The sequence below is a fragment of the Myodes glareolus genome, chromosome 1 (assembly GCF_982192425.1).
Source record: "Myodes glareolus chromosome 1, mMyoGla1.1, whole genome shotgun sequence".
Lineage (NCBI taxonomy): Eukaryota > Metazoa > Chordata > Mammalia > Rodentia > Cricetidae > Myodes > Myodes glareolus.
In genome coordinates this window covers 39,900,587-39,912,882 of record NC_142026.1, presented here as the reverse complement: position 1 = coordinate 39,912,882, position 12,296 = coordinate 39,900,587, and the positions used below count along the sequence as shown (strand labels likewise).

The 12,296-nt window shown below is 40.5% G+C and overlaps 1 protein-coding gene across 10 annotated transcripts in view; it reads right to left on the bottom strand.

Moving 5' to 3' along the window:
- The window catches only part of Pam (peptidylglycine alpha-amidating monooxygenase), a 286,594-nt gene that overhangs the window by 107,226 nt on the left and 167,072 nt on the right, over positions 1-12,296 (bottom strand). For all 10 annotated transcript variants that reach the window (XM_085696100.2, XM_085696107.2, XM_085696114.2 and 7 more), the window contains exon 5: positions 6,724-6,811. In XM_085696100.2, the coding sequence (XP_085552226.2) occupies positions 6,724-6,811 (88 nt within the window). The remainder of the gene's footprint in view (positions 1-6,723; positions 6,812-12,296) is intronic.

The window sequence follows — 12,296 nt, the reverse complement described above, 5'->3', positions numbered from 1 at the left end:
CCATATGGATATGCCCTGACCTGTGAGTTGGAATAAATCCCTTTCCCCTGAGATGCTTTTGTAACGGAATTTATTACATCAACAGGAAAAGAAACAAATAGAGGCAGGTTGTAAATTCCAACTGCAATGCATTAGGGATCCAGTGCCCACAGCCAGAAAAGTTAACATCAGGTTAGAGGTGGCTTTTGCTTTTGTTTTTTTTTTTATTTTTAGAAACACAACATAATAATTAATGGCATGGGTGGGGTACTGTCACCTTTCAAAACTGCACTGGTCTGCGTTAAATTAGCCAAATATAATTAACTGCACTATAACCTATAGAATATTTCTGCCAATTCATATAATCCCATGTGCATGTCAGGCCAGTAGTTATGCATGTGCACAGTAACTCAAAGAATACCTAATTAGAAAAGCTAAATAAGAGTGGGGGCAGCTTGAAGAACAACATCATAGGAACAGCCCCTGAGACCCCCTTACCCCAGTGAGAAAGCCAATAAAGTCTGTAAGGCTAGAGGGAATGAAGTACAGCTTCTCGGTACAAACAAAGCCATCCTTCCAAGGAAACAAAGCCTTCCTTGTTGAGGCTCTACAACAAGAATTGTACATCACAGAGCCCAGTAAGGCACTATTAGAAGCCCTGTTTAAGCAGGGTGTGGTGGTGCAGGCCTTTGATCTCTGGACAGGCAGGCAGGTGTCTGAGTTCAAGGCCAAGCTAGTCTACAAACCGAGTTCCAGGACAGCCAGGACTGTTACCCAGAGAATCCCTGTCTTCAAAATCAAAATAAAAAACGCCTGGGGGGGACAACTACTAAGGAAAAATTTGAACCCAAGATGCTCAGTAACATTTTATGGTATAATGTCACTACTTTGTTTAACTCGGATGCTGGTCTTGTAAGGAAAGATAATCAAAATCATACAGGGTGTTCGATTTAAAAGTATTTATTTTATGTGTTTGGCTGTTTTGCAGTGTCGATATTGAAGAGAATGTTGGATCCCTTGGAACTGAAGTCACTGAGAGTTGTGAGCTGCCATGTGCAGGCTGGGAATTGAAGCCAGGTCCTCTGGAAGAACATCTAGTGCTCTTAACTGCTGAACCATCTCTCTAGCTCCCTCAATCTCTTTTTGAAACTGTCAAAATGTTTGTAGGCATGGCACTTAGCAACTCAAACAAACGCGAAGGGACTCCTTCCACCAGCTCCATCACTTCAGTTATTAGCCAAAGAACATAAGCACTGTTCATCCAGAGTTAGAACAGATACCAGCTGTGTTTTAACCAATGGAAATATGTTTTCTGTCCTCATATAACTCAGTTACAATATTAAGATAAAATAAACGTAGTGGTAGAGGATAAGGATGTAGTTCAGTTGGTAGAGCTCTTGCCTAGCTTGTAAGAGGGCAAGGGTTCAATCCCTAAAATAACAAAAGCAAGACTAGTGAGTCTAACCCTAGCACTCAAAAGATAGGGGTAAGAACCAGGGCAAGGTCAGCAAGGAGGAGAGACCCTGCCCAGAAAAATAGATAAACAATGAATAAAGGGAGACAGAGACAGTTAATTACAGTCCAGTAAAAACTGTGACAAAAAATTGTACCAAAATGCACATCCTATAGTGTCTACCATGAAGAATGGTGTGGGTTTGGGAGGTTTGCTGTTTTCGTTTTGCTGAGAGGGGTGCTCTATCTGTCACTTTTTTTTAGAAGTTTCTATGGCAGAAGAAACAAAGAAGGCACTGCGGGAAACCCTTGGAATGCTGCTAGGAGGTGTGCAATGTACCCGGGATGCAAAGAAGCTACAGTAAGCAGTGTATGCACATCCTGCTCAGGCAATCCTTATGGTCTGGAGGCAAGCAGCAGAACTGGGGCGTTCCCTAGCAAACGTCCTCACTAAGGTAAAAGGACACCGGAGTGAGTAACCAGGCAGAGTGTGCTATGCACAGACATATACATATGGGCTCTAGCTACTTTTGCTTCATCCTCACCTCAGCATCTGCATCCCTGCTGAGATGGTGGCATTTAAAAAGACACAGCAGGTGGTTAATAAATAGAAGCAGTTGAAAGGGATTTCAGCTAATACTTCAGAGGATGGGGAACCACTTTATTTCTTTAGCTTGAGAATGACACTAAGTTAGAACGGCTGGAAATGGCCTCCTCTAGTCAGCCGGGACTCGCCTGTTTAAAAAAACATCAAACAACTTGTAGAAGCCCTCTCTGCCTCCCAAAGACGAGTTGGTCATAAGTATTACTAGGAGTAGTTTAAAAATTAATTATAAGAGCTAAAAATAGTTTTAGCTACGCACAGACTACCATGCCGATGCACAAGGCTGGACATTAAAAGCCCACTAACTCTAACGGCCGAACATTTTGGTGGGTTTTGTCATGGAGACAGTTTAACAGATGCAGAAATAACATAAAAGTGTTTCTATCAGCAGAGTACTGTGCAATAGTTGAAGTTCAAGTTGGCTGTCACATATGTATCCCCTCAAACACTCAAAACATTTATCAAACCTTTGGAACAAACCCTCTATCTTCTTGAAGTATAGAGCACATAATTATTATCTGGAACCTCTCAATATTGTTCACTCAATAGTCTGAAGACAAAATAAAAAATCTTAGATTGTCTTCAGTTGTCTAATCCGCACACTTGGCACTCCACAGACCAGAAAATGCAGAACTCTACAATCACATATGTTTCAAAACAAACAAACCAACAAAAGGCACTCGAAGGTGCAGAGATGGCTTGAGAGTCAGCAGCGCTTCCCACTGTTACAGGGCATCCAAGTTTGGTTCCTATCACCTACAGGGAAACTCGGGCCTCTGTAACACTAGTCTCAAGGGATCCAACACTCTCTTCTGGCTTTCTGGGCATCATGCAGAAGCATGGCACACATGCATGCATGTAGGGGAAATACAGGCACACCACATACACATAAATAAATCTTAAAAAATAGCACTCCAAAGTTATTACCCCAAATGCTAGTAACTTATTTAAATAAATATCACTATATTTCTTCAAATCTCGAAACTCCCAGTGAATAACAACTTATTGACAAAATTACTAATACAAGAATGAAGGAGCAGTAATGAATTCACAGAATAGAACAATGCAAATTTTATTTTCCAAGACCTTCATATTTAGTAGTTATTAGTACAGGTCTGTACATTTGAATGCATGAGTGCGTGTAATCTACATTTTCTTTTTCATCCCTAAGGGAGGGGCTGGAGATGTGGTGAGCAGAGCACTTGCTTAGACTCATATTCAGCCAATAAATCAGCCGACTGCCGTCTTGGTTCCCATCTTCCTGCGATTTCTCACTCTTGGTCCCTAAATGTGGCTAATTGTCTACCCTATTAACAGGCGGGTGTCTGAAGGTATTAGATTACATGGGACAGGTACGTCTGCCTTCTTGACATGGGTCGTCGGAGAGTTTGCTTTCCCATCAGCTGGTCCCTATTGGCATCCTCCAGAGGTATGTTAATTTGGAATTGAGCATCAGGCCCACTCGAACTATAAAGAGACCACCCCACAGTATATTAAAAGGTTTGCATCAATGTATGCAATTTAAGTGCACATGCATATAATTAACTAGACACATTAACAGTGTGAGCTGCTAATTTGGAATGAGACACAAAAGACTAGAATGTGTGTGGAAGGAAAAAAAAACTTTAAAATTAAAATGACTCCATAATGAAAACTGCTTCATGCTGTGTCTACTATTTTCATGTAAACTTAATATAACTGTAAATATATTTTAATGAACAGTAGAAAGAGGCAATTACAAAGAGCAAAGGAGGGCAGCTCCACAGTGAAACATCAGAACCGCTCTTTGCCTCCGTATTAAAAGTGCTGCCTGAAGACAGAGGGTGAATTATAACTTCATAATTTCAGGGGAAAAATGCTTTCCTTATTAAAGATACATTTGCCAATGAGCTGGCAGTGCAAACAAAACCTCATGAGAAACAGGCAATGGGGAGGGAAGGACAGTACAAGATCTCAGGAGCAAACAGAAAACAGGAAATACAAGCTTGACTGCTAAATATCATATATATCTTATTAGGTGTTTACACTTTGTTAAAATAGCTTTGTGTTCCCCGAAGAATTTTCTAGCGCATAAACTGATTGTTGATATTACTAGGCATCAAAAATCAGTACAGATATCACACTGAAAATCACGGAGAGTTGGAGAGTCTTTATTTAAATGCCTTCTATCTTGAAAGAGTTGGATAACAGAATTGCAACTTAAAATAAATATGATGATCTCATTGCTCAAATTTCAGGAAAAAAATACAGAATTTTGGACACGGACATATTTTTGGTGTTAGTGTGATCCAGATGGGAGCACGGGAGGGCAAACGATGGGAAAACATCACTGACTTTCTCTAGTGTAGAGCCTGTGAGGCGGTGGGGGCGGGAGGCACAAGGTCCTTTGAAGCAACCTAGAAGTTCAGCCCATGAAGTGCCATGAATTCTAATTTTTTAAAGAGAGGAATGGAGCTTGCCAGACACTGGAGAGAAAATAATCTATATTAACTTTAAACGAAATGCAAGGCTAGACTGTAAAGTCAGAGTGAGCAGGGCAGTTTTACTTAATGCATGGCTTCTACTTTGCATATTGAAAAGCTCCTATATCTACTTTTAAATGTTAAATGAAGACTTTGGACTTGGCTAAAAGAAGGTGAATAATAGTATCAATTATTTTACTTGTTTTATGGTTACAGAGTCAATTATTACAAATATATAGATTAAATGAGAATGTGAACTACCTGGCAGATATTTTAAATTACATTTAAAATGATACAGAATCAGTGTCACACAGAATCCTACGTACTCAGCGGTGCGTCATCCTGACAAGGCACATGGGATGTGTGCGTGAGATGAGTCAACCTGCGCGCATGTCTCCAGCTCCCGGTGCTCTCGCCTTCCTTGGCCGATTCAAAAAAGGTACCCGATGCATACTTACAGAATGATGAAACATTAGCATAAAAGAGGTTTTATGATTGACCTAACATTGATCAAAAAATCAATGAACCAAATAAGCTAGGAAGCCTCTGCAGGGCATCCAGCAATGGGTTTGCTGCTTCTTCATTCTTTTCTGCTTGTTGTCTTTCAAATATTAATTTTAACGAAACAGCATACACAGACATGGCAATCACCACACAATTCTACTTTCACTGGTATTTTCTTAACATCTCCCCAACTAAACCTGGAAGTCTTGGGCACTATATTTTATATATAAAGCTTCAAAATGGCATGTTTAAGAATACCAATAAATATTTAAAGGACCAAAATAATGTGAATAATATGACTGCTTTGGCATTCCCTTTATATGAGAACAGCAAACAGAGAGCCTGCATCTTATATAAAGTTTTAGCGGTTAGCATCATTATAACATCATAACCCCAGGCCAGATGAAGCCGAAGCACATACAAAGAGCCTACATTCTTTCTAGCTAGTTCATAAATTCCAATCTAAAAGACTATAATTACAAAAGGAATATTTTTTAAAGCATACAAAGGGTGCAATTTGTAGGAGATTCAGAAATGACGGTAAAAGAATAATCTTTCAATGTGAAACCTTATTTATAAAAATTTGCTAAAGAGATAAAATAAAAATGTTGCTATCAAAAGGCACTAGCTGCCAGTTTTTTCTAATTCTATTTTTTTATATAAACCTAGTCACATGAGTTTTGTTCCTATGTGATATGCCCATTACATCAAATAACTTAAGCCTATTAACAAATGCTTTGATGGCACTCGGTCCATGGAGATTTCCACTAATTGCCTTGTGCTTTTCAAAGTTCCAAACACACATTACAATTGCTTATTATCAAAATGACTAGAAAGCGGCTACCGCAAGCCTCACCTCAGACTAATGGCTATTAGGATACAGTGAGAAAGGTTCTTTGGTCTACATGATTGGGTAGGAGCAAGACATCAAAACAAACTCCTTCTCAGTGTACGGCCAAACACGGCAGTCACTCTGGACTGCTAAACATTTCACAGTGATTCTGACTGGCGGTGAAAAAAAATAGGAGGCTTAGAATGCATTGGTATTTTCAGGTTTCACAGATCGTCAATACACACTGAAGAACAAAATGGAACGGAGCACTGTGGTCCTTCCCCCCACGTCATCTACCACCGATCTGTGACTGACATTTCATAACGGCTTACTGGTTACTCGGGGCACAATAGGAAGGCTCACCAGAGTGATTAAAATCATTCCTAAAACCGCAATAGAGAAGGTAATAAACAGCAAACAGCAAAGTCAAACTGAAAATATCAGGACTTTGGAATTGGACATTTTAAGACATGTCTGTACTCCAGGCAGCTGATTCCCTGAGTCAATTAGGAAACCTGACATCCCGGTTTCTTGTCTGTGACGTATGGATAAAAACGCTTGCTTTGCAGAGAAATTAGGGTAAAGGAAATGATATATACAGATTATGTAGCACAGTACACGGGACAAAAGAAATCACCGTGAACAGAACTGCCATGCTTTTGGGGGTGCAACCAGGAACCGCACAAACCCTGCTATCAGAGTATCAGTAATCTCAATCTCCATGCTCCGTGGGGACATTTAATCAGCGTCAAAGGCTGATATTCTCCACAGTGGTCTGAATAATTCTGATAGCCTCCCGATGCCAACGAACCACGGTAGTCACGCATTAATCAACTGCAAAACCCTTACACAAATCCTTCACCCTCTACTGTGAGCCCACAAATCCTTACCAGTAACTTCCAGTGGACGAAGGCATATTGCATCCAAAAAGTAGCATATGGTGGACGGTATCCATGCTGGCACGTGGTTTGAAGTCAACTGTCATGAGAAAATGATACATGAGTGTGAATACGAGTTCTACATCTGTGTGGCGCCGTCACAAGAGACTACATCTTTGAACAGTTTGGATCGCTTTGTAACCATGATGCTTTGATGCGTCAATGACAGAATGCCCCGATATCTGACATTCTTCAAGATGAGTATGACTTAGCAATTTGATGTAGGGATATAGTAAACTATGGCACATTAAAAAGAGAAAATAATAGCTCACAGGCTGGCAAAGACTGCTATTAACGCGCACATTTGAAAATGAACGGTCCCATTTAGTGCAGTGAGTGCATTATGCGGGCATAGTGAATGCTCCAGGCTATTTTACCCACAATATATTTCCTTCCCACTTTCGGCCGAGTGCTGTGTACCAGAAACACTGCACAGTGGTGTAGTAAAACAATAGGTACAGCGAGCAGTGAAAACATGAGCTAAAAGGTTCACAACGTATCTGTATCACCTTCAATAGCAATAACAGTCATTGTGCAATGCAACACAACACACACACACACACACAATTTCCTGCAGAAACAAAGATATGTGCAAATGTATCTTTATAAAGATATAGAAGTAAGATTTTATCCGAGGTGGACTCAGCGCACTTGCTAAAATAATATTGGCACTTATGTAATGGAATGTCTCTTTTTCTCCCGGAATCAGCAGTGGAAGATACTACAATAAGCAAAAAGCAGTGCAGAATACAGACATAATTTCAAACCTGTGTTATCAGTGGTTGATATGAACTCTGGCTCCCATTCATGGAAGGCACTGCTGTCCCTTCTTGTCCTCACTGAACATGCTCCTGTGATGTAGCAGCTCAGGTGTCACCAGTTCATACAAAAATGCTAAATTGTCTAACGTCAAGTGTGTCTTAAGGTACCTTTGGTCCATTTTTATTTGGCTCCGAGACAAAATAAATAAAGCATCCTTTCTTGCTAAAATACATACAGAGACATGAGTATTTATCGAATAAAAACATTCTGCATCAGACTGTGGCACCAGACTTGCTGGCAGGTTGGGAAGCACGGGACGCGTACTCTGGGCCACCCAGTTTACAATTGTCACAGGAGAGTGGAAGCATTTCATTTACTGCACTGTAAACAAAACTTTAAAGCTTAAAAACCAAACCATGAGACTTTCAGGGCACCACTTAAAACATAACAAAGAGGCTGCCTAGAACTCGGACTTACTATCACCTGACGCTCTGTCGTCGCTAAACAAAGAATACAATGGAACTGGGAGGTTGAAGCTGTTTTGGACATAAAGAATAAATTGAAAGTTTCAACAGCTCATAATTTGTCATAGTTTGTCAGCAAGAGAAGCAGAGGAGAGAAAAGGGTGTCTGCTTGTTCTGACCATTCTCACATGAAGGACAATGCTTCCTTGCTCCCTTCCAGAATCTTCCCAGGAACCTCTTTGGTTTCTTTTTTTGTCAGAAGCAAAATCAAATCAAAAAAAGCTTTAAGGTATAAGCAGTTGTCATTATTTGTCTTTTATTCAACTTAAATTTATGTTGGTATGATATATAATTAGTAATTTTATGTTTCATAATTCTCAAATTGTTTGTATCACTCTATGGGTATCTATACTTTTAAGACTATCCATTTTTCTTTTTATTTATATGAGTATAATGAATATATGCCACATGTTTTCAGTTGCCTACAAAGGCCAGTAGAGGGTGTGAGACTCCCTGAAACTGGACTTTCAAGTAAAATGCCCACATGGGTGCTGAGAACGGAACTCAGGTCCCCTGAAAGAGCAAGTGCTCTTCACTGATGGCTCGTTCCTCCAGCCTCTTTTCTATGCTTATCCTCCCCTCAAAAAAAAAAAATGTAGCTGTGACAATCTGAATGGTTTTCAAATATGGGGCTGATTCCTGGTCTCTTGTATAACCTGTGCTGTTTTCATCCCCTTAGATTATTTTACTAGGGAGTAGCTACTTTTCTTACCACTGAATTATTGCTAGACTTTGGTTAACAACCAACAAAATTATGTGTAGCTTATTCCAGGAATTAAGGTTTTAGATCCCTGACAATTTGAGATTCGGGCATCGGTTAAGCATTCAGGTGTACACAGTCAGCAGAGTTGGAACTGTGACCCTTGGGAACAGGCGGGCAGGGAGGGAGAGAGCAATCACTTCTCGGAAGTCACTCACAGATTAAATGCAGAGCTGTGGGGTGGACAGAAGTAGGAACCTTGGAGAAGGCTTGGGACAAAGGGACAGAGAAAGCCCTGGGCTGTCAGGATTCCTTTAGAAAACATCAACTGAACTGTTTTATATTAACGCTATGAGGGCTTCAAGGCGAGAACACTGCACCGCCTTTTTTTTTTTTTTTTTTTTCAGAAAAAGGTGAGCCATCAGTAGTAATTCTACTAAAAAGATACAGATATCCTTCATGAAGGCAGCAATAAGCTCTGCATGGGCTTTTTACAAGGAGAGGGAGAATGGGGTGCCTAGGCATCTGTTTAAACCCTAGGGCCTTCTGACCCCCTGTGTTCAGTAAAGTGTAAATTCCCCAGCCATCTCTTTTAAAACCTCAGCCTGACATACTTCCATACGTAGTACTTATTTGCTTTACAGCAAAACTTTACTAGATACAAGTATGGTTTTATTTCTAAAATGAGAAATGTCTATTATTAAGCAGTTGCAAAAGAAAATTCCACAGTTCCCACTTATAAAACTTATACGAAAACAAATGAAAACCACCCCACCAAAACCTCTTTCTTCCAGAGCCATAGATTCATCCTGAAATTTAAGATGTAATTTAAATGCTAAAGAAATTATGGGCACAAGGTGAAAAACATGAGGCTAGACATCCTTTTTTCATATTCTAATGAAAAATATACCTAAGTATTTTTATAATTATAGCTCAAACTACAGTCCATTGCAAACTGAAATGAAAAATACCTCCAGCTGAAAAAAGTCATATTGAAATGTAAATCTAAAGCAAACAGCAGATGACTTACAATAATGTGGAGCTTATAAAATTCCACCTAAAGGCAACAAATGGGCAAAGAGAGTTTGACAGGTTCATTTCCTAGTCTGGTTTCATCCATTTCTAGTCCCTGCTTTCTATAGAAACGCAAAGGCTCCACCCCCTGTGCATAGGGTTAAAGTCCACTGAACAGAAGACACACACGTGATTTTGGAGATTTCAGCAGAACAAGAAACAACGCTTATGAAAATAAAATCCTATCTTCAGAGAAACTGCTCCCTTCCTTCTCATCCCCTGATGTCCTATCATATGCCAAAGAAAGAAAGGATGCCAGGGAAAAGGAGGAGGGAGGTAATAAAGAAAAAAAATGCCATGCGAGGGTACTCTTCCAGCAGGCAGAACAAACAAAACCTTGGAAGGGTGACATCACTCAGAACACAGCCTCCTGAGAATGTAAGTGAGTACCATAGCTGATTAGATAGCAACCACCGTCAGTCTTCCAGGTGGGCACTAAGATAACAGTGGTTTACTGGGGAGTGAGGCTAACGGTGAAGGTCACTTGACGTCTCTGAGCAGGGAGAATTGTGGAGATAAGCCCCGGGACTAACCACCTTGGTAGGAAAAAGACTTCAAAGTAGTAACTCAGACCTATCAATGAAAGGAGGAAGGTGACAGGGAAATGAGCAGGTAGGAGGGCTCCCCGAAGGGTGATGTCACCCCAGCTGACAGTAGTATGTGTGGGAAGAACATTAAGACAGACAGACAATGAGCTCTATTTCTGGAGTTCCAAGCAAAGTCTGTGTTAACTGCATGAAGTTCCCGGGATTTATAGCCTCTTTTAGCTAACATCAGCCTGCAGCTGGGGCCGTGCACATTTCCAAGACTGTGACCTGGGAGAAACTTTCAGTGAACACTCAGCTTTCTCTCCATTTCTCCAAGTGGATTTCCAGGAGGTCTAGGCCTACATGTCAAACTGGATATATCTAACTCCTGATTTGGAAACGCTGTGAGGAACACACTCAGCCTAGAGGAGGATGCAAGGACCTGGAAGATTTCCATGTCCGTATAAACAACATTGTTCCAAATGGAAATGGCTACATTAGCCTTTTCTGCTAGGTTGTGCATTTGAGGAAAACGATCAACCTTAGATATTTATTTACCTATTGGACACAGTCGAGTGTGTGTGTGTGTGTGTGTGTGTGTGTGTGTAAAACTGTTGGAATACCTGTTTTTAAGTCTGTTTGTATTTCTTTCCAGTGGGATAATTAGGTATAAATAAATGGCTTTAGTATACTACGGATATTACTAGATGCGGTCAAATAATTTTATTCAGCAGTACTTTTCAGCCTGGATTATAACTCAGAATTACCTAGGGAGTTTGCTAAAATAACGTAGGCTTGGGTTTTAGCCCTGGGGTAGAAGGCTTGCCTATCACAGGTGATCCTAATTACAGCCACACTTTTAGTAGCTGACCAAAGCTGTGTACACAGTCTCAGGTTTTGGTTAACTACGCTTAGCTAATTTTCGATTGCTTTCATCTTTTAACTTTACAGAGTAAGGTTTCTCTGCAAATAAAATTGTAAAACAAGTTCTAAGGATAAAACCCGAGCTTTCCTAGTTGCCCTGTTAAGACCGTCCTACAGCTTCCTGCTAGACTGTGCCACTTTTCGGGAGGAGCAGTAGCCAGAACACACATGGAGTGGCTTTCGGTTAAATCTGCGGCTATGTTAAAGAGCAGGGATACTGGACGTTGGTCACCAGCCAAAGGCATTTTCTGCCAAGCCTGACAAATTGTGTTTGGTGCCTAGCACCCATATGGTAAAAAGAGCTTCCAGAAGCTGCCCTCTGACCCCCACCCAGGCATCACAGTGTCTGCCCCCTCAGAAATAATGTAAATAAAAATATGATTTATTATATTAATATTCTAGTGATTCAAGCCATGCTCAACAGAACTAGGAAAGTATACGGCCTTAGAAACTGAGCAATATGAGGTATTATTGGAAAAGAAATCCCCAGTTCTTAATATTACTCCCTTAAGCATTTCTTCACACGGACTAAATAAAGATTACACTTCAAAACTGCTGCAGGGAACTGAAGAGGGCTTGTTCTGAACAGTAATTTAAACGTAGGAGCTGATGAACCTTACTGCTCATTATATTTCAGTTAAAAAAAACGCACAGCTGTAAAGGTCTTGGCGCCACAGTTCTTTGACGGCGTGTGAGAGGCCTGAAGCATACCTTAGCGGTCTTCTGCCGGCTGTCCAATCACATAGGGCAATCCTATAAATCCTATACTAACGGACTTTCCAACCAAAGGCTTTTACACAGTAAGCTTAGGAGAGAGTTGTTAATGCTTACAAAGAAGGACAATGATGTCCACTTCATGACACATCTGTAGGGTAGTTTATGGGGGATGTCAGCTGCTGTTGGAGACTTCACCAAGAAACACATTGAACCTAAACTGCAAATGCAATAATCCTGATGACTGAGCAAGTCCAGTTTAAAGAAGGAATTAAACTTGCAGATGACAGGCCTTTCAAA